The sequence below is a fragment of the Dufourea novaeangliae genome, unplaced genomic scaffold, assembly GCF_001272555.1.
Source record: "Dufourea novaeangliae isolate 0120121106 unplaced genomic scaffold, ASM127255v1 scaffold355, whole genome shotgun sequence".
NCBI classification, from domain to species: domain Eukaryota; kingdom Metazoa; phylum Arthropoda; class Insecta; order Hymenoptera; family Halictidae; genus Dufourea; species Dufourea novaeangliae.
Window position 1 is genome coordinate 769,469 of NW_015374251.1, and position 22,197 is coordinate 791,665.

The window sequence follows — 22,197 nt, forward strand, 5'->3', positions numbered from 1 at the left end:
TACGAATCGGTCTACTCCTGTTTCACTCGTCTATTGTCACCCGTTATTAGGCTGATATAAAGGGCATTTCTACTAGTAAACGTTTGAATTCCTCGAGAGCTTGGGTAAATTATTTGAAGTAATAATTGAAATAAAGGGAAATTACCTTGTATCGCGATGTGACGAAATGTATAATAGAAATTTATTTTGTATATACAATTTGACGGATTAGAAGAAGGAGGAAGAAGAGGAAGGGACGATTTAGGTATTGGGTACGGAACTAGCTCGATCGTACAGCAATGCGAAAATGATAGATACGAGGAAGACTACAAACTCCGCACTTGTTTTCGCTTAAATACTCAATATGTTATAATCCATCATCCCCAAGTTGAATTATCGAATTATATTTATTGTTCCGAATGAATGAAATAAAAGAAGAGACCAGGTGGCGTTTTATTTTTTTTTTTTTTTTAAGAAAATATAGTGATCAGTTGCAGCCACGGCCCTCCTATACTTCGGTATTATTGATGTGATTAAACCAAGGTTATTAAATCTCGATAAAATTAGCTGAAATCCTTGTAAATAATTTATATTTTTAAGAAAAATCTGTTGACACAGAAAACTAGTCATATAGGTATATTCGAGTGCTAACAAACTAACACCGACCTTATTATGTCTTTTTGCATTTATAACACGTGCTTGGCCAAGAGAATACTGCTCCAATTTCGTACCTCGGTAAAAGAAACTTCAGTGACGCATTTCACTAAGCAAACGACTAACCATACTAGCGGTAAAAAAAAAACAACTATTACCAACAACATAAACTTCGACCTTAAGTATGTAAGTAGAGTTATTGAAACTAAATTGAATGTGTATAGCTTTATAATTAAAATTATGAAACGAGAGAAAAAAAGTGCGATGACTGAATCGTGGATATTATGAAAGGGCTGTATGATGACAGTGATAAATAAATACTATAACTCGAAATTCCACTGCTTGAAATTTGTTATTCGTTCATTGAAACTGTCGATCCTGTCTCCTGGTCAGTTCTGGCTTCTGCTCCTATGTACTTTGTGTCTGGAAGTCTGTGGATACAGGGAAATACCAGCCCGAAAAACAATGTATTCTATAAAAAATTTATTTGTGTGATTTCATAGTAAAAGGAGAATCATGAGGTGTCATCAATGTAAAACACTTTTATGGATGGCGTATAATGAAAAAACATCCTTATAAAGAGTCTGCTTATTAATCGATGTTTTTTGAGAACATTTAATGAGAGAGAGAGAGAGAGAAAGAGAGTTTAGCTTAATACACTGCAAGCGTAATGTAATACACTTACAACGCTAGGTCTTTGTTATGTGATCAAACATAATATCAAACAATATTATAAATCATGACGATAATAACATTTTTTAAAAAGTACTGCATTTCGATTATTTGTTAGATGCACGCGTCGAATGGAACCTTCCTGTACACTTCCTTTAGCATACGTATGTATTGGTGGTGGAGTAATGTTTCATAATAATTAAATGAGAACATAAAAAACAATTAGGATTTCTTAAAATATTTCATGTTGATTACATATAGAGCAATGCTTCTCAATGAATCATGTTCCTATCGTCTTCAATTTCATAGGAATTAGGCTCGGTGCAGACGAGTGATGCGGTATCGTTGCGGGTTCGTAGTGACCAGTAGTGATGACTGATGACCAGTGATGACATTCCGATGTGATCGCTTGCGGGCACACTAGCTAAATACATACGGTGTGACCTGTCGAATTGTCACAATTTTGTTGTTCTCTTGCGGTATCGCATGCTCGTGTACATTGAGCCTTAATAGTTTAGGAGTTATTTGTAAGTAGATCTCATCAGGTTTGTACAACACCCATTGTGTTCAAATAAGAGAGCTGGTAGTAGTTTGGATATCAGATCTAACCACTTTTGATTTTTTCAGAAATATGGAATTCTGTATATGTACAAATGCAATCATTGAAAAGCATTGAACACATTACTTAACTAGATCACCGAACATATCAAATGATACATCAGATGAAAGTTTTAAGTACTGTCTGTTGAGTGCGTGCGGTATCACGATCTCCGGTGCTTTTTCTTCTCCGTCAGGTTGTTTGCGTTCGGTGGTATTTGCTATATCAGGAATAACATTCACATGTTCTCTGGTCTTCAATTCCGCTGTGGACAATTCGGCTTCACTTTTAATGGCCAGAGTGACATCCGGCATACCGGTCAAACGTGATTCGACATCGGCGCTGCACAAAACTTTCGCCGAGCTATCCGGGGTTGGATTGTGCGGTATAAAAATCTGTTGTCCTGGTGGCTCGCGATACTTGCCGTATTCACGGAAACTGCAGCATTCGTTGTTACTGTACGGTTCATTCGCGCAATGGGTCGTCCGTGAAGAAAACATGGCGTCAAATGAGATTGTCTCTTGGTACTTCCGCGGGCTCGTGTTGTAATTTTCCAGATTTATGTCGTCGGAATGATCGATGCGTATTTCCGGCAAGAATCTGCTAGCAACGGGGACGGAAGGTTTCGAGTACGAAGACGTGGACTCGTTCACGAACTCGCGCATGTCTATACTACCAGCTGCGATCCCACGAGCTTCCATGTAGGACTCTCCCAAGCTTAAGGATGACAGAGGTGGTGCTGTATCGTTGTCTACCTCTGCACCACTCTTTGAGCAAACTAGGAAAAGATTAAACGAACTCGATTTCTAATAAAGTGTATACAGAATTCTGGCCCAGGCTCTCAGTTGATATTGTTTCAGACTTCTGGATAACAGCCATGTTTATTTGAATGTATGTTATAATTAATAACATTGCAATTGGCTTCATTGGTAGACTGATGATATTAATGTGTAGTTACTTCTGTTTCTGTTAAATTAGCTTCTCGTTTAATCTACTTTGGAAAATTGATATATATCTTCATCCAAAGTGGCAGTACTGAAGGGATTTGGGATAATTAATTAAAAATTTATAACAAAGGATATTCTAATGATAGAAGTGTCTTATGTAGTCCTATGAGTGATACAAGTTATATTTCAGTCTTTGTCCATATATAACTGATGCTCTCTTTGTACGCAAGTCAACTAATGCTTTGATTTTATTTCAGCTCAATTTGAAGATTAATGATGATCAGACAGAACATGACTTATACCTGGAAACCTCAAACATCAACTGCAAAAACCCAGTTTTAATTCAACGTACTATTGAACCTGTTTGTAGCCTTCTTTCATGAGATACCTTTAATTGGCTCAGACGTTATCTCCTCCTCTGTTGCCTCTTTCCATCTCAGTTTCCTCAAGATCAAATCAACAATTGCCAATTCACCGTTCACGATGTAGACCATTATTATGACGAATCCCTGCAAGTAAGTAGATTATTGATTAGGAACCATCAGGTATTATCAATAATAAGTGCTTACCAGAACAGATGAAAGGGATGCAAACACATAATGGAAAATAATGGAGGTGGAGTTTATATAGAAAATGGAGGATGCTTCCATCGCAATTACACCGCAAATAACGATAGCCGCTCGGTGAAGCATTCGTAGTCTGAAATGAAGAAAACATGTTAGTTTGCAGGAGTTTATGAATATGTAGTTGGCAAGTGTGACTATAGTGTTACATAGCTCTATACCTTGCTTCTATTGCCTCTTTCTTCATCACATTCTCATCAACTAGTGTATGCGCTTTATGTAAAATACCTAAATATAATACAGCAAATATAAAAAACATCATAGTAGCGCAAGTCACGAATATATTGTAAACTCCACTGCCGAAAATCAGCCACCAGGACTCGTGTCTCCAGCCAGTACTCTTGCGTGTGAGTTCAGTGGTCAGAACAGCTAAGATAGGGACACCTAAATCAGATCATCATATTATATAACAGAACGTTCAATCGGAAGATTATTTTTTCTGTAACACATTTAATCCATACCGGTAATTACTGCAATGACGGTCGGCTGAAAGTGTTGACCAGATCGGACTTGTGTCAAGCCAGCATAGATGATCAATGCTTCAGATATGGGTGCAGACATACCAACGAGAAGGAAAGCTTCTAATGATATTGCTACAATAGCGTAGGAGCTCTGAAATAAAGTGATATAACAATGCCAAGTTCAGGAAATTTCATCAAGATGTTTCAAGTACCTCAGGGAGATTGTTGTGTACAGCATAAATGAAGACAGCCATTGCCCCAAATAAAGCGCAACAGTACTGAAGCTTCAGGAAGTTCAGCCAACTGCGGTTCTTCCACCAGAAAGTTCCAAGAATTAAGGAAGACAGAAAACACTGGACTAAACAGCTACCGCATCCGAATATTACGATGAATGTGGTTTGCTCTTTCTTCGCTAGTACCACCTGAAAGAAAGTACAGATTAATCTAGAATCTCAATCGCACGGTATAAACTTACTCTCACTGCACGAGCCGTTAGAAAAACTGCAAAAGTCCCTGTGTTAGGACATAAACAGTGAGTGGTAACATCCCCTGGTGCAGTATTGGCTATGCAGCTATTCAGATCCCAGCTGCCTGTGTTGTCCATGAAACCACAAGACATGTTCCAAGAACTGGATTGGTTTTGGATGTGTCTCATCTGTAAGTCTACCCATATTTTGTTATGCTTGTCCAGACTGAAGGCTGGCACTGCTATCATAATGACACGGGAGTTGATACGGAACTCGAGGTCGGTACCATCGCTATGAAAGTTAAACACTAGAATTAAGTGAAAACATCAGATATCGTAATGGACTGGACATCACTTTATTCACTCACTCGAGTTCCTTGACATATGCAGTTGGAAGGAAGTGGGACACATTTTTGTAAACTACCACAATTCCATTAAGAGTGCCGTTCAGCTTCAGGCCCCGTTGTCTCTTTCTCCACAACCTTACAGCCACCGTATCGTCGTACCAACTGGGATACCTAAGAACAATTCGTTGAATAAATAGAATATCTATGACTATATTTCTTCCTAGTAATAGTTACATGGAATCGTCCAGAGGGGTCTGAAGGGAGTGCGTGATACTGTCACCATTGTGTTGTTGTAATCCTCGGATGTCTACCACCAAAGAAGTTAGGGACATATGTTTGTAAGGCTCACGTGCCATCCTACACCAGTGCGTCAAACTTCGTTGCGTAATTTGCAACAGCAGCAATACTTTCTGGAAATGGTAAAGACATGATTCATTTCTGTTTGTCAGTTTATCGGAGTCGCCGTTACCTGTTGATTCAGGATGGAATTTTCATCGTTGAGTATTCGGCTGATAATACGTATCAGGGCCTCTGTTGAGGCGTGTAAGTCTAATGGATCGACATAATACTGATAACGTTCGATTTCCGCTAGCATGCCCAATATGCGATCCCCCTCGCCAGGATACAGGGGCAATCCACGTGATCGCAGGATTTCCCAAAAAGAGAATATTGTCTCTGACCCGGTGGTGTTCTGATAGCCTAATGTGAGGCTTTTAAACTGCAAACAAAGGGTAACGTTTGGTACTTTTCCCTTGATATCGATTGAACTTTATCCGCTCGGTTGGTACCTTATCATAATGAGAGGTGAACGGTTCGTACAGACAATAAGAGAAATCCGGAGTCTGCCATTCGGGTGTAGTGGCATCCTTCATGGAACACAGTCTGGACACCTTTTTGCCTATAAAGTGCTGAGGACACTCGAGCAATGCTTCCGATCCAGGTGCTGTATCGGGCCAAGTTAAATCCCACGATTTGCCTCTCAGGCAAATTGGTATGTGGCTTCTGTTAACTATTTCAACTCTGACAGACATTGACTTATCAGCCACGTTGCAAGTATATATGGCAGATTTCTGAAAGCATAGACAAACAGTGAAGACACTCGCACGAAAACGGCAGCAGCCGACACAACTATACGGGAATACCTGCGAATTTGTGATCGTCAATATACTTCCAGTGGGATAAAGATCCTCCCACACCTCACTTCCGGGTTCCAGCTTGAGCAAAGCCTTGTTCTTCGTCCAACCGAACCCTATACCAATATTAGGCATATTGGGTGTCATGCACGTCAATTGTGTGCTACCCCCCTGGGAGAAGAGTAAAGGCGGTCGGTAAATATATTTAAAAGGATCGGTTTTTCACCATTACCTTGTCTATAGTGGCGCTCATAGGCATCACTTTTACGTCGGGCTCGTCCTTCACGTCAACGTACATGCTTTTACATTGCTGTACACCCCAGTCAGCTACCTGACAAGTGTATTGACCGGCATCGAGCAAGGTCGTCTTCTCGATCGTCAATAAGTACGTGTGCAGGTCCGATGCGTCATTTGGAAGATGCTTATATCCGATCTCTCTGCACAACAAAGTCATATAAACGGAACCATTGTAATTCGATCATTGAATCACTTCTGCTGGTTCACTTCTATGTGTTACTTTGAGAAATTTATGACACCACGCTATTTCAAAGGATCAACGTCCTTCAGCGATCGAACTTTTATAGAGACAGGTTGAAGAATATGCTTCCTATTACCTGGTAGCCTTGCTTATGTTCACTAGCATGTTGTCCTTGTACCAGGTGAAGTTGATGCTGTAACTGCCTTGGGCCACGCAAGAAAGAATTAACTGATCCCCGAGATGAACTTCGTGTTCGTTCACCCGATTGAGGCGGAGACTCTAATGGGCGATATTAATTAAATAAAAGAAACTTGTAAGTTTCGAATAGTGGATATATACATTATCTACTTAACTACAGTAGCTACTTTACTTAAGTGTAGCGTCGATCTTATATCAACGTAACATCCAACATGGCAATGTTCAAGAACTCGGAAGAATAAGGAGTACCTGCAATCTAAGAGCTGGCTTTTGCTGAAAAGTGAAGTGAGTCGACTCAAGGGAGATCTCGCTAAGCCGTCGGCGCTGTACCAGCCTGTTAAGGGACTCTCGGATTTTGTCGCCGTCCTCCGAATTCCCGAAAAAATGGAATGTGATCTCGGACGTGGGCCTACATAATTAATCGAATTAACGATAACTGTCTACTTCGCCCAGTTCTCTATTGATACGTGATTTCAAGATACAATGCATAGGTGTCGGGCGTCATTACGGGGTAACTGAACGTTTTAATGTTTAATGTACCTACTCACGTCACGCTCAGGATTTGTAAATCCTCCATAGACGAGATATTGGAGCTCCGTAGGTATTTCGCAAGCTGTGAAGAGATTGAAATAAGTGAACAGGAAGTACTTGATAATCTTCAAGCCTACTAAATAGACCTATCGATAGAGAAATGAAACATATATCGCTGGTTTTAAGGTAACACGGATCATCTTATTGCAATGGGAGTTTCGAGAATTGAGAGAGGGATTTCGAGAGGGAAGAAGGAGTGAGGATGTAAATAAATCAACAAAGTCATCTTTCTCAATAGTGGATATATAATTACAAAATAGTCGAGTGACAACAGCTTTCATAATCAACAATTACAAAATAATTGCTCTTTGCTCCTCCTATCAACAATTACAGCATAATCGTCGTATGTATATACATGCACGTTATTCGTAACTAGACCAGCGAAGTTGGTACATCCTTTGGTTTGCGTATTCTCGTTCGTGCAGCCGCAAATGATCCCCGTGGGTTCTCGCAACGAATATTCACGGGTATCGATAAATATACGCAGCAAGTATTTCTCCCTTCTTATCGCAAGAACATCGTAGTCCGTTATCGTGGTGTGTAACCTTCCACGCTTTGTCGGTTCACGGAATACACGAACTGGTGTCACGGAAAAAATCGTTCAGAAACTCTCCCATTCGTCCATCGGTATTTCATCGGACTCTGTTGCGCCTTGCCGAAATAATCACATGACTGTGTTTAGTCGAGACTAAATATTCTCTGGTTCATGAAGATTTCCAAGCAGGTCCGAATTCACTCAGGTGTCTCGAGGAAATATGGATCGACGTTCGAGATCAGGACGCACGAAAGATCACCGCCTCCTGGGCACAAGTGATCCCGTATCTTCTCTCTGGACACACGTAACACCTTGATCCCGGTCTCACGACAATACGCCTCCAATAGGATCATCTGCAGGTGGCTGGCGGAGTCCATTTCTGTGTCGAACGGCACGAGACAGACGGTGCCCTGACTGTTCTCGCATTCCTTGGATGCCAGAGCGCGTAACGTGGGCAGCATACCGCAGGTTATCGTACCTCTGGGGCATCTAGCAGTTTCTTTCTGGTCTGTCCAAAGCGTTCCGCTGGAAAATTTAATCGACATTGCAATTCTCGAGAATCATCGGATGACTAGGAATTTATACGTGACAGCTAGTGAGTTATTTCGATCGCTACTTTTCTATTTGAAGTAGTGGTAATACCCACACGAGATAGGGTAATTGGAGATACCCGTGTGAGTTCAAGATCAATCCATCTCACGAGCCGTCTGTAGATAAGCCACGGACGCCGTTCGCAGTAACGTAGACGATTCCTCGTAGATGGGACAAATGATTCGTTAAATAAACAATCTCAAAGCAAGATAAAAAAGTTCTATGAAAATTACTACGATGCCACTACGTTTTTCAGTTTATCCACACGACCGGGAATGAAAATTTCGCCTATCTAAGATTCTCCACGTGAAAGCGAGCGGTTTCGTCACATGCGGTAACCGAGCGTGATTGTGTCAAATTAAATACCTGTCTGTCATCCCCGCGGACGTGTACGATTGAAGGCTGTGGCAGCGTGTCATATCTGTGAGTATTTCTTTCTTCTGTTTCGTAGTACTCCTGGTCGCACCTCCTTTGCACACTTCACTGAATGTAGGAATTTTCTCGGCCTTTGATCGACAGGTTTATCACAAGAAACCGGCACCACTCGTCGATGGTTCCACTAGATTTACTAGAGTCTTCTTTCTGGATTCAACTATACACCACCGTCACACAGATTTGCTTATGCAATAACGAAAAGCTTTTCCAAGGAATTTTCGTGTGGCTGGGTGACTCGGTAGATTTGGTAGATGACGAAAAATTGACTTGTCGGAGCTCGAGTAACGAATGACCTCGACGGCCGCGCGCGAGCTGGTTTTATACGCCGGCTACCCCCACTATCGCCTCTTGTACTACCATTGGGTATTCCAGATAAAGCGTCGCGAGCTTCTGTGTTACTACATATATACATACACAGAAACGGAGCTTTTTTATCGACGCTTCCGAAAGTTTTACCGCGAAACGGAGTAACACGAAGGACAAAAGCTTTCTTGGTATTCCTTCCTATGAACGACTTCTGACCTTTTTTGACCTGCATCGCGGTGAACAGTTGGTATGTAGGTACAGATCTTGAAAAGTATTTCGATTACGAAATTTCTCGAACATTAAACACTAATTAACGGTTGCACGTTACAGATGAAGCTTTCACCTATCGCGGATTGATCGTATGCTTATAGAAAAATATAGAATTATTGCGCGTTATTTTATTACTTGAAAAGTTTCGCAGAACGATTTGAAAGAATTACAATCGTTATTCTTTAATTGAACAGAAACGTTTATAGTTCTAACAATATACTCTAAATAAAACACTGGAATCGTCTTCGAGATTGGACACGTATATAGAATTTGTAACATTCTTCGATGTTACGAACCGTCGGTTTACGTGGTGTAACCGCGTGGGAGAACGTGAAAAATTCCGACGCAACCGACAAGAAAGTGGGCAGCACGTCGTCACGGGCGTAAAAAAAGCAACCCTAGATGGAATCGACCGACGACAGTGTCCGGGTCAGGGATTTTCTGCGACGTCTGGAAATGTTTCTTCAGTCTCCCCCATTGCATTAGAGCAAAAAAAGGCACAGAGAGGAAACATCTATGAATGACGTGGCGAATTTCTAGAGCAAGACGATGTGTTCGTACTGGATCGTTCAGTTTGCAATCCACGAGTTCTTGGTCCGTCCAATGAACGGAAAGGTGGGACCTGTTTTTTTATTACGTCGAAAACCGATACGAATTGGTTTCGTCGTATTTGTATTACCGGACGAAGGAACGCATCATCATGGGGATGACTTGGATCGATAACACGTGCCCTGCGTCGTCGGATATACTATGTACATAGACACACCGTCTGTGTCTACCTACCGAGAGCTCATGATGCAAGAGCACCGGCAAACGTCTCGAATCGTACGGTTTCATCAGCCTTGCAGCTAGGACAGGTTCGCGAGCTGATAACCGTTCGATCTGGAAATCTACACACGAGGGGAATTACATTTCGTGACGATGGGGGGAATGATGAAAAGTCGATATTTCGCATCTGGTCTCTTCCTCGACTCTATATCCATTCATTGTGCACAGATGTACATTGATATATCCTTTATCTCCGATTAATACAACCGTCCGCGCCCTCTCCCTTATGCGTCTCTGTACTAAACCGACATGTATCCACGCAAAGGACGCGGTCGGAAGTTATAATTAAATCGGTCGCATGTAACGAGCTTTGCGGGACTACCCCCGTAACGATGCTATTTTAACATCAGCTGGAAAGTTAATGCGTTACGTAATCGATGCTCGTTGCGTTTTATAATAACGGGATTAACGTGGATTTGGGATCCTAGGTCGGATCCCCTCCAACGGCCCCGTTTTTCCTTGGACTTTCCCGACGAACGAACCCGGTTACTTTCAGTGAAATGTTTATGGGAAGTGGATTTTGAGAAGAAAAATTTAATGTTCACGTAATCGAATACGATATTGAAGAAGAAAATTACTCGAATTTTACCTATCTCTAGGTATGAGGAATGAACAATTTTCTGAACGGTTTGTCGGGGAATTTAGCAGCGAGAGTGGATTCAAACCGCCAACGGTCAGCCACCTTGGGCCGTAATTTGACGCGCTCGCGATCGGGGAATCCCCCGGTGTTCTTAGACAAGAAGAAACCGGCGTGCAGCCTCGGTATCGTTTCTGCAAAAATCGACGATTCCAGGCATCCTGTCGGCTAAAAATACCAGGAGAACTCTGCTCCGTGTAATACGGAGACCGATCACCGTGATGGCAATTCACCGAATTTGTTGGAATCCAGTCGATTTTGACTTGACATTCGTATGCAAATGTAAGACAGGTGAAAACAGCAATTTTTCCTTACACGGGTAAATCAATTGTATTATTTCTTTTTAACCATATTTTCTGCCGATTTGGGGAAAATCGTACGACGATCTAGTCGTAAAATCGTCCGTCAGCAAATAGTCCGACACCTAGTGTTTACGAAATGCCATTCGCGTTAGAGTTCAATGAACTTGAGTCGTTTTATCATCTTCGTTCGTTTCAGTCGCGTTTCATACGACTATTATGTGCTAAATATAAGTTCCATTAAGTATTACACGATTTTCAGATTAAATGTGTGAAATTTTCCACATAGAAATATCGACAACCTTGTCGAATATTTCAGATCGAAGTCCAACGACCTTTTTGCTCATTAAATTGTCTCGAACCTTTTTTCTTGGAAATGTATTTATTCGGGAGACGCTGGTTTTGCGCATGCAGTAACAGTTACGATGGATCTGGACAATGCCCCCAAGGGTATTTCGTAATGTTACGAGAAATGGTTACCCTCACCGTCGAAACATGGCGCCATTGCCCCTGCAATCTGCGTAATCGAAACATTTCGCGACCGAAAACTCGGCGACGGTGTCAAATATACAAAGACAGCGGGATATATCTTATCGGCGCCACGGCTAAACGTTAAGAAAAAAATAGGAATTCAATTTTTATCTGCTAATAAGATTGCGAGTCACGATATCGTTCCGGGAAGGTGTTCGTTATCAACGTCTTTATCGAGGAAACGAAAGTTCCCCGTGGTGAATTTTTCCTAAAACAAGGAATCAATAAATACAGATTAATCCTTTCGAGGATAGTCTGCAGGGTGTCCAAGTATAAACAGAGTCTCGGGGAAGTACCAGGAAGAACGGAAGATAATTCGTTTCTTCGTCCTCGTTACTTCTCGTTAGCGTCCACCGCCTCTTATCTCGTTGCTTATCGTGGCAGATCTGTATCGGTTCGTAATGTACAAAAACGAACAAGGACCACGATACTTTGGCACCACGATCGATTTGGACAAATCGTTTGTTAATTGTGAAATGGTGCGTGGGTGTTCGATGAAAGTGAATTTCCACAATTTGTAAACCTAATAAGAAACCTCCCCGAAATAGGAAAAAGACAACTTCACGTGTGCTTCAGATTTTTCTTTCAACGATAATTACAAAATGACGAAGCAACGGTGATTCCACGTATCTTGGATCATTAAGCACCTGTATATCGGCCGTCAATTATCTAAAGCCATTCTATATTTAGAACACTTCCTGAGACCAGTCTTTTTATATAAACCTTTTGTTTAGGTTGCAAGATGTTCGCCGGAGGAAAAGCGTCGTCGCGTTTCCGCGGAAGCGTCGGGACGAATGTCAAAGAGGCCTGGAAACGCGTCACTGGCATGCAATGGTTCGTCAGCAATGGGATTGTTCCTGAGCCCAAGATTGTCTGTACGATCCTAAATCACACTGAAATCTCGAGGAACCATATGACCCCGGAGATCAAGCTGTTCCTCCTGACGCCAAATTGCGACTTGTATCACGCGCCGTTTCCAAGCGTTTTCGAAGGGGATGACGCGAAATGGAAGGTCTTCTCCGACCCTTTCTGGTCCATTTACTGGCCGGGAGGACAAGCATTGACGAGATTCATCCTCGACGAAGGAAAGAATCTTTTTCCAACCTTGGGGAAAACGAGGGTCTTTGACGTTGGTGCTGGCTGCGGAGCTACCGCCGTGGCAGCGAAACTGGTTGGCGCGGGCACGGTGGTCGCTAATGACATTGATGAAGGTATGGGGAATTTGGAAATTCCAAGTACAATGGTAATAATCAGGAAAGGGTTTCAGAAGAACAGGTTCGAATAGTCTGTTTCTGTCTTTCTCTGGTCCTTCCTACGCCCGGCCATGTTACGTATCGCTCATTTGCTGCAATGACGACGTAACTGAAACATCGGAATTTCAGGAAAAATAGAATGTTTTGATGGGTATAATTTTATACGAATATCATATTTAAAGTGACTGTCTTGACGTGGTATGTTTTGGAAGTGCACTGGCAGGATTCAGCCGATAAACAATACAGCCAACAACCGTTCTTTTTTTCTATACTCTCACGATATAGTGTATATCTGTAGTCACTGATAACGGTAATAACTGAAATACTGTAAATTTCGAGTTGTGCCATTGTTCCAGCAAACGAGCGATATTGATGTGTTACGTTACACACTTGTTAGTTATATTTCCGTAGTGATCTATACATTCGTTTGCTTTTTAGATCCATCGATTGTTAACCATCGAAAGTGTTAACGGACCTTTCGTTCTGCGTCACTAGGACAGCCGTTTACCTGATCGCGTGACGTCACGCTCCATGTATGCAGGTCTTTTTTTCTTTTTTGATGCGCCCGGTATTCCCACCGGCTCGTCCAGTTCTCGTTGTAAGCCGGTTCTACGTCCGCACGATCTCCATTCTAATAGTTGCAAACGTCTCCGGAAAGTTTCGAGTCCTGTCCAACGATACACATGGAGAGATCGTGCATCGCCGGTGTTGCTAACCGTCGCTGGCAACAATTGCGCGTTGACGTTGGTCGCGAACGCACGAGGAAAGACGATACCAAGGGATTTCTTTTTTCCGCGATACTTAATCGTCGCGCTTGTACACAGCCGACCGTGTCCGGTGACGCTCGTTTTGTGCCTTCCCTCTTGATAAACGGGGTCTCACGATTTGCAATTTTATTATCCATTTCCTTTTACGGGCGACTGGTTTAATCCGTCGTTTCGCGACGAGATATCACTACGGTTGTTGTTCGATTCTATAATTTTGTAAAGACACACGTAATCTTTATCCCCACGATGGACACATGTCGAACGAAGAATGTTCGTTCAGCGACTGCACGTTATGTTTCCAGGTAGTTAACAGAATTAATTGAATTTCAGAGAAACGACGGCCGTTTCCTCGTAACTGTAGTACATACTAACATTTCCCGTGAGCTGTGTGTCGGGGAATTCGAATCGATAACAAAGAGTAGCTCGCACGTGCCGTGGCTCCATTCTACTCGGAACAACTTGGACGTTCCATCAATGAACCGGTTGCGTACCAACTTCAGAAAAAATTCTGATTAAATTCATTGTAAATATCTTCTCGTACGATCACGTTTGAATTCCAGGAATGGTCTGACAATTGTTTCTTTGTTTTTGTAAAACAGAATTATAATCGTTCCATAAAAGTCTTCATTTTAAATATTTTCCAGTAGGAAGAGTCCGAGAGAGGGAGGAGGGAAGCAAGCAAAGAGCTGAGTTCGATTTTAAACCACGTCGCTTTATCGGTTCAAAACGTCGTTCGCTCTTGTAGCGGTACCGAAGTCCTGGCGATTGCACCGTGGAACGTTGGTTCGAAGAAAGTCGAGTATCTGGGTCAGGCACGCCGGTTTTCCCCGTTTCATAGAGAGACTGAACGGAGCGGGAAGGGTCTTGTGAGGCGGCCGCCGTGCGTCAGTGAAAGGTTCTCCATTTCCGTGGGGTACAACGTTCGCTGCATTTCAAATCGATCCATCGGGTCGCGGTGCTCGGCTGTGTGACGTTGCGTACCGTTGAATGGTATCTCTATTAACCATCGTGCAGCCGCAACATCACCGTGACGGGTCCGTTCTCGATCGCGAGAAGTAACGATCGGTAAAAAAAAAGGGGAATCAACGAGCGTTTTGTAAGTCGCAGCATTCGAATATGGGTTTAATACGTTACACCTTCATTAACGCTGTGTAGAATATTTTCCTCTTTCTATACACAAGGGAATCGATCTTCCGAAGAATCGAATCGGGATCGAACATCAGAAGATACTTAAAATTCTCTGGAAATCGGGGCCATTGAAACGATACTAATCTTGATATACGAAAGAGTCTTGTTAAGATCGTAAAGAGTCCTCAGATACGACAAACCGTACTCGATGTTATCGACATTCGCGATTTGCGCGTGGGTGTGGACCAACGAACACAAAACAAGTTCGATAACGGCAGAACGATAGAGAGGATGAGGAGAGGAGTTCGAGGAGTTATCTGTCGTTTACCGACTTTGTTTAGCGCTCTGCCGTTTTTGTGTAACGCGCGATGATCGTTTTTATATCTATACTGGCTCGTGCCGCGTGAGAGAGGATTCCCGCGTGCGAGCCAAAACGAGCCAAGGTCCCGGCGATCGGATTCCTCCGCGACGAGAACGACCCAATGAACGATACAGCCGGTGTCTCATGCGGCCTCCTCAAGTTCACTTTCACTGGCTCACATTCGGATCGGCCCCGTGATCGACCGGGAAAGATCAGGGTTATGCAATCGGTCGCGTACACTTCTTTCCGCACGTTCCGCTCGTGCGTGGTCGTTGGAATTAAGACAGATCAGTTCACCTGTTGACGGCGTCGATCCGTCTATTTTTGTTACTTTTTTCACTTGAATGTGATAATACCATAGACGTATGAATATCTGAATATCTCCCATAGTCCCATAGTGTTCAAAATTAGAAAGAGTTCGGAATCGGTGCATGTACAAATCATTTCCAATCAGTTTTACGACATTACTTTCATCGAATCTTTGGTAGAATAATATTTTACTTTTGGCCAGTAGTGTATTTTCTCTATCTTTTAGTCGTTAACTTAAAATATCTTGCCTTTACTCGTGTCTAATATGTACTGTTCCTCCAAGAAAAGATTGAGAGGCAACAGACCACGGGAACGACAAACGTGTTTGTTTAATTACTTTCGGTCTGATAAGTTAAGTGGACCAGAGAGTTGGTAAAAAGTGTCACCGCGCAGGTCGAACTGCGCTGTATGGTGGTCGCGTGGTGTTCGAGCGTGTAGAGCCCGTTGATATGGCGCGACCTTTGTCGAACAGTTATCTTATCGAATCTAACGGAGACATCGATATTGGCGTATATTCCACAAATACATATATTTAGCATTCGTCTTTATCGGGAATGATCGATTCCATTGGAAATCAATAATTGTAGGATTAGTGGTAAAATTTCCTCCACTTGTGTAAGGGGGAGGGGAGGTATCAATGAGACAACATACCGATGGAAACCAACTCACGTATTATGTAATAACGTTTGTTGCGCGATTACGTGTCGCGTTTGAATGACGCGTAACCGTTGCCGTTCGTTAACAAGGAACAAAAGGATTCGTTACAAAATCAGCGTTATTGTTTATAACCGTGGTCCCGATTCAACCGGTTTTATCGGGTACGGGATACGCTGGGGAACCAGTCGGGAACTGATTCAGTTCGGTTTGTGTTCCGGTAATGAATGCGTTCGATTTGTCCAGTTCAAGTAGCGTCCTTTTACGACCGCAGAAAAGCCGAACACGTGCAACGATGTATGACTTTTGAAAATTCATTGAAATAACGAACGGTCGATAGATCGTTATAGATCATGTTTATACGTTCATTTTAATCGAGTGACTCTTAAATGTATTTTAAGAGGAACAAGTTTTTTCTCATCTCTTGTTCCTTTTTTGCGATTCAGACAGGTCGAGGAAACGGTCGTTCACAGTCCACTGTTCGGGCCATTTAATACATAGTCATGAATGGTGTATAAAGATCATATTAACGTTTCATTCGTATGCTTTCAGTCGCGTGCACGGCCATCTCGATGAACGCGGCACTGAACCACGCGGACGTCCAAGTGTCGCAAGAGAATCTATTGCAACGATCACCGGAAAAGCTGGCAGACGTCATTTTCATCGGGGACATGTTGTACGACGAGAAGATCGCCGACGCGTTGATTCCTTGGCTCGGGAAAGCGCGGGAAAATGGAACACGTATATACCTGGGCGATCCAGGGAGACACGGCTTGACCGAGGAGTTGAGGAAACGATTGAAATTATTGAGACAGTACCATTTGCCGGAAAATGTCCGGAACGAGAATTATGGCTACGATAAGTGTAAGATCTGGGAATACCTTGGCTCATAAATAAACAATTCTTGAAGCTATCTGACTGTCACTGTCGACAAGAATTCTTTGCTTTATTCTCGTGATGATATGAAAGTGGTATATCACTGTATGTAATTAGTCTTTGGACTTAGAATTTTTTTGCTTCGGACATTGTATGTTAGTCCTTAAATCTTGTACTTGGTATTCCTTGTTCTTAGACTGTTCACCGAAGCACGGTTGAATTTTTCCCGATATAATAGTCGAGACGTTGCGTTTGCCAGACGGTAGCGCGCGTGCCCGCCCGTAAACAAGCCGGTGGTCGGATTTTATGGCAGAGGAGATGGACCGCGATTGTGAAACAGGGAACGATAACGTCGATCGTGTAGCATCGTACGCACCGGTAACGGTTATTATCTACGGCTGCGCAATACATTTTTCAGATACCGAATTCGCGATTACAAATGTGTTGTTGTTTAATTACGATCACCGTGACGCATGCTTACACGCGATTCTTGTTGAGATAATATTTAGCCTGCACCGAAAAAGCCACGCACGGGACCAAGTTCAATACATACGTAGACTGCGGATTTTATGCATTTATAGCCTATAGGGCTATGTGAAATACAATGAAAAACAAAACTTTCATCGGATCCAACGAGTTCTCTATTTTACTCTGAACCCAATAAGATACTTAAAAGGGAAAATAAATTTCTCCGATTGCTCCTGTCTTTACAAAATACTGTAGAAATTTTATTTTGCATAAAAATCCGCAGTCTATACATAAGTACCAGTCAATTCTCCTCGAGGAATTTTTCTCAACGATCAATAATCCATGCACTCGTTCCGTTCGTTCGATTGTTTCTTACCTGTTTGCCGACATAAGACTCCAGGCTCCCCTGTTGCGTTACCGAGCCGGTCCTCAGCGACGTCACATTCGACAGTTTAATTCTGCACTCGTAACGCGACCGATCTGCGAAAAATAAGAGGTTTTTCCACCCCGCGGTTATGTAAACGGGTTGGGAAAATCCAAGCAGGAAAAAGAGAAAGTAGGTCTAAGGGAACTCACTGTTGTAGATCCTGGTGCCGTTTCTGCAGGTGCACGGTGGCACCCCGTCGTCCAAAGGGCACTGCATTATGCAATTCTCCGTTCCGCATTCTGGGAACAAACCATTGACCTCGTCAAGCGCCACACCGCCACCACCGAGATCCTCGTGAATGACTCACAGGCTCGTCCGTAGCCTCGATCCGGTCGGGGAACGCGAGACCGTGACTCATCGAAAAATTATCTCTCGCGATGCCTCGAGCAAATAATATGGATTCACAGAGAAAGAGAGAGAGAGAGAGAGAGAGAGAAAGATTGTTACCAGCGTCCATGGTGTCCAGCAGACGAATCTCGCACCGATGACCGACGTAACCGTCCGGGCAATGACAATTCATCGCTTCCGCTCCGATTTGCCTGGAATTATCCAAAACGAAACGCTGGTCAGCCGTCGATGATACGTAGAATTAGAAAAGATTCACGCCAACCGTGAAGAAGAATCTTGGTTCATTTGAATTTCGACGTTTATTGGACTCGCGTGATACGAATGGTTGTTTCGAACGTGACCAAGTTGCCATTCTCCCTGTTATACGCTTTGAGAAAATATCGAGAAGTTCTCGTCGCACGGCAGAAGAAAGGGACAGATTTTTATAGTAAGGGGATAAAGGAAGTTTTTATGGAGGTCCGCTCCTTTCCGGTTTTCAATCGAAAGTTCGGCGCCACGGGAATGGCCTCCGCGATCGACCTACTTTTATTCTATCGGAATAATTCTATCACTGGGTTACGGTGATGGTTATTGGTGGTCTTGGATCGATAAGGGAAATAGAAATTTAGTATTGAATGGGAATCGAATGAACGTTCGGGGAATTTAATATCTCGCTGTTACTATGAATTACTTGGTATAATTGTTATTCGTCCGTTACCTGCAGGTCCCTCCATTTTGGCAAACTGGCTCCCGTCTATCGTCGAAACAGAGGGGTCCCTCGTTGCAGTTCTTTCCGCTGAAACCCTCGAAACAGTCGCACCGAAAGTTACTGCAAAAGACCAACGGGGAGATCAGGTTATTTCCAACAGGGATGCCGGGTATATCGACGAAAGTTTAAGAGTTCATTAATGATTCATGAACCGGTACGATAATACGTGATTTTTTTTACAGAAAACTATTAATTCGATTAAGTCATAATGGCCGAACAATTACTCAATTACCATTTAGCGCAGTTACCATTGAATTCTCTGAAAGTTGTGGGAAATATTGGCGGCGACGAAGCAAACTTTCAGCTGGTGAATAATACAGTTTCGCCGTTTGGATACCTAATAAGTAGACTGCGGATTTTTATTGCAAAATGGCGTTTTTTAAAATAATTTTTGAAGATAACAGCAAAGGTAGGAATTTCTTTTTTTTTCTTAAATACTTATTGGGTTCAGAATAAAGTAGAAAACACTTTAAATCTGATGAAAGTTCTTTCTCTATGGTATTACAGAAAGCCCTATTGGCTATAAATGCATAAAATCCGCAGTCTACAAATAAGGAATGCCAGCACATGTTTCGTTAAGAAATAGGTTGCATCGCGCGGAAACACAAAGCTGGCTAATACTAGCAGCGGGATGACACAGTTGGAAGCAAATAGAACAATAGTAAGGCAGCTTAACTAGCATCCAGACAAATCCGTGTATTTGTTACAATGCTGCTCTAAACGGTTTCGAAAGCCCTCGGTGGTTCTAGTGGACCAAACAATGACAACCCGAATCTGAGAATTTGTCGAATTTATACTTTCTTTATACTCGTAGCAAATGCTGATTTCACGATTGTTTACTGTTTCGACGACTAGAGTCGTAATAGTTGACCGAAAAACGTCGAGAACTCACGTATAGTCGGCGGAGACGAGACAGTGCCCGGTGAAGGAACAATGCTGGACCGAACAGGAATCGTAATTCGGTTGATCCTCGGTCATCTGATACGTGACGTTGAACCCGTACACGTCGAGAAGATCGTTTAGCACGCGTACGTGATTTCCCTCGAGTCGATCGAGCTCGAATTCCACGACGAGAAACGGTCGAAACGTTCGGAACCATCTGAACTCGAAGACGTTCCCCTCGGTGATCTCCTTGATCAGCGACTCGCCGAAGTTCATGCTCTCCGACTCGTAGTACGCGTACTCGGTGAAACTAAGACCCTTGTACACGTAGACCTGGGTCAGGTAGACGACGATGGAACCGTTGGTGGCCGTTATGTCGGACACGTCGATTACCCAACGACACTTTATCGGGACCGGAAACGACGCGGGGAAATTCGGTGTTTGGATCACTCCCCTAGGCGACGTCAAACGATCGCCGCACGAGACTTCGGTCGTACCGGATGCCCCGGTAAAGCTCAGACACCAGAGGAAAAGGATGGGAACGCTGGTTACCGTGAATCTCATCTTCGAGGAATTCGTCTGGAATAAAATTCATCGGATTAAAATATTTCAGGATCTCATCGGAGAAGCGGGGCTGACATGAATCACGGCAGGCTTAATCCCTTTTGTTATGATTTCTATCGCGACCACGCGACGGAAAACAGATACGGGAAAATTGATCACCTAAATAAAATTTGTTAGAAACGATGGGTAAAGAAACACATTCAAGCGAACGCGAGGAATTTGTTTAGAATCGATAAATTTGCGATCAGGTAACTATTTAATCGAATACGCGTGTGTATGTGGTCCAGAGATAGAAACACTGGCATTCTGGGCCAGGTGATGAGGAAATTGTCCCGCGTGGGAATTATAAATCCTCCGTTACATAAAGCAGTGTTTTATGACTAAAATAAACATATGTACGGTTCGACCAACAATCTGGCGGGTTGGAGGCTAACGAATAGGATGTCCCTCAGAAATCTTTACTGCAGCTTCATTAGGAATTCGATGACGCACTAATATACTGGTGCACGTCAGAAAGTTATCTTTTTAAAGTGTTCAAGCTGATGCCGCGAATCATTGGCGACAAATTGCAGACTCTTCGTCGGAGCTAAGTTTTAGAATTCTTCTCGTTTAACTAGAGTCCCTGTGATTTCGTTCCGAACGGTACTAACATTCTCAATTGCAATTCTATCCAGTCAGCCCTGTTGATCAATCGATTCTTCAATTCGTAATAAATACAACACATGACCCTTACGTCGATTACAATTCAGAAGAACGTCTCCTGTGCTTTTCGCTCCAGATCTAGCCAGCGTGCGCACATACACACACACGCACACTTTTGTCAACTGTTACACACACTTCATTCCCGCACTGATACAACACAAGGGAGGAGGGATAATCGCGATGAATCAAGCATATATCGAGGATCCGTGGTTCTGGAGGGGTGTGAATCATGTTATCGGGTATATCGATGGGAGAGGGATGATGTGCACCTTGTTCGGGCTATGGGTAACAAGGGTTAACGAAACGGGGACCGATACACCGAGAATAAATACATTCTGATCGAGCTTATTTGCCATAGGACGATTAAAAGTCAGATTCGGTAGGATGGTTCTCGAGGGTTGTCACGAACGAACGGACCTGCGATCTGTCGGGCAGCTGGGCGTTAGCCTCTTCCGCACGACTGATCTCTCGGCGCGCACCCTCAGTCCACCCCTTGCACACAGACGCCTTTTCCAGGGGGTGGAACGTGGTGGTAGCTCCGCGGGGTTCGTCGGCAGAGATAAGAGAAATTTTTATCAGTAATGTTTGTGCGTATTGAAGGTAGCTATCTTGTAAGGTCAGTTTTGTAATCACAGATACGCATATTCATGTGCTATTAGTCTATAATATAGTCAAAAATGAGAATTCGAATGTAATGTTCTTAAAGTTTACTTGAACCAGAATCTAATCAAATTCTTAGTACAAGAAATATGCTTCTCTTCCGCCGTTTTATAAAGTATGAGGTGCATATTCGTTGGGGTTGTAGATGACCGGTGAATCATCACTGAACAGGCTTCAAAACTTGCAATTGAGGTTGCAAAAATTTTCGGACGGTAGATGTATTTCATTGGAACAGTTTAATTACTTGTAATAAAGATCATGCATCGATTCAAAGCTGTGAAATTATTTTTTTTCTTAAATTATTATTTTATCGAAGTTCTTTCATAACTTTGAGATTCTTATTTTCACGTATGCTCAAATACTCTTTTTTTCTAAATACACATGTATTTAATTCATTTCGATTGTCGGCGTATTATTCTCTTTAATTGATTTTCTTCGTTAACGATTTATTGATTATAATATTTTAATATT

At 42.7% G+C, this 22,197-nt stretch overlaps 2 protein-coding genes across 2 annotated transcripts; both read right to left on the reverse strand.

Moving 5' to 3' along the window:
• Positions 1-1,986: 1,986 nt before the first annotated feature.
• Positions 1,987-20,364, reverse strand: LOC107192528. Its single transcript, XM_015581807.1, has 21 exons — positions 19,811-20,364; positions 18,868-18,978; positions 18,270-18,361; positions 17,972-18,061; positions 17,772-17,875; positions 7,105-7,169; positions 6,806-6,965; positions 6,495-6,637; positions 6,113-6,317; positions 5,890-6,051; positions 5,536-5,817; positions 5,217-5,465; positions 4,982-5,157; positions 4,769-4,918; positions 4,410-4,692; positions 4,147-4,356; positions 3,935-4,085; positions 3,635-3,857; positions 3,420-3,549; positions 3,239-3,359; positions 1,987-2,681 (listed from the first exon to the last, which is right to left on the reverse strand). The coding sequence occupies exons 1-21, from the start codon at positions 20,362-20,364 to the stop codon at positions 1,987-1,989; spliced, it is 4,356 nt and encodes a 1,451-aa protein (XP_015437293.1).
• On the reverse strand, positions 7,464-8,774 carry LOC107192584. Its single transcript, XM_015581879.1, has 2 exons — positions 8,640-8,774; positions 7,464-8,207 (listed from the first exon to the last, which is right to left on the reverse strand). The coding sequence occupies exons 1-2, from the start codon at positions 8,690-8,692 to the stop codon at positions 7,880-7,882; spliced, it is 381 nt and encodes a 126-aa protein (XP_015437365.1). The 5' UTR covers positions 8,693-8,774; the 3' UTR covers positions 7,464-7,879.
• Positions 20,365-22,197: the final 1,833 nt, after the last annotated feature.

Excerpts from the sequence above, each read along its gene's own strand:
- LOC107192528 (XM_015581807.1), bottom strand. The coding sequence starts at position 20,364 with ATGAGATTCACGGTAACCAGCGTTCCCATCCTTTTCCTCTGGTGTCTG. Across the intron at positions 4,357-4,409 it reads TAACGGCTCGTGCAGTGAGA|GTGGTACTAGCGAAGAAAGA; the intron begins GTAAGTTTATAC and ends ACTTTCTTTCAG. Across the intron at positions 3,360-3,419 it reads CATCCCTTTCATCTGTTCTG|GGATTCGTCATAATAATGGT; the intron begins GTAAGCACTTAT and ends ACTTACTTGCAG.
- LOC107192584 (XM_015581879.1), bottom strand. The coding sequence starts at position 8,692 with ATGACACGCTGCCACAGCCTTCAATCGTACACGTCCGCGGGGATGACA. Across the intron at positions 8,208-8,639 it reads TCCGCGGGGATGACAGACAG|CGGAACGCTTTGGACAGACC; the intron begins GTATTTAATTTG and ends TAAATTTTCCAG.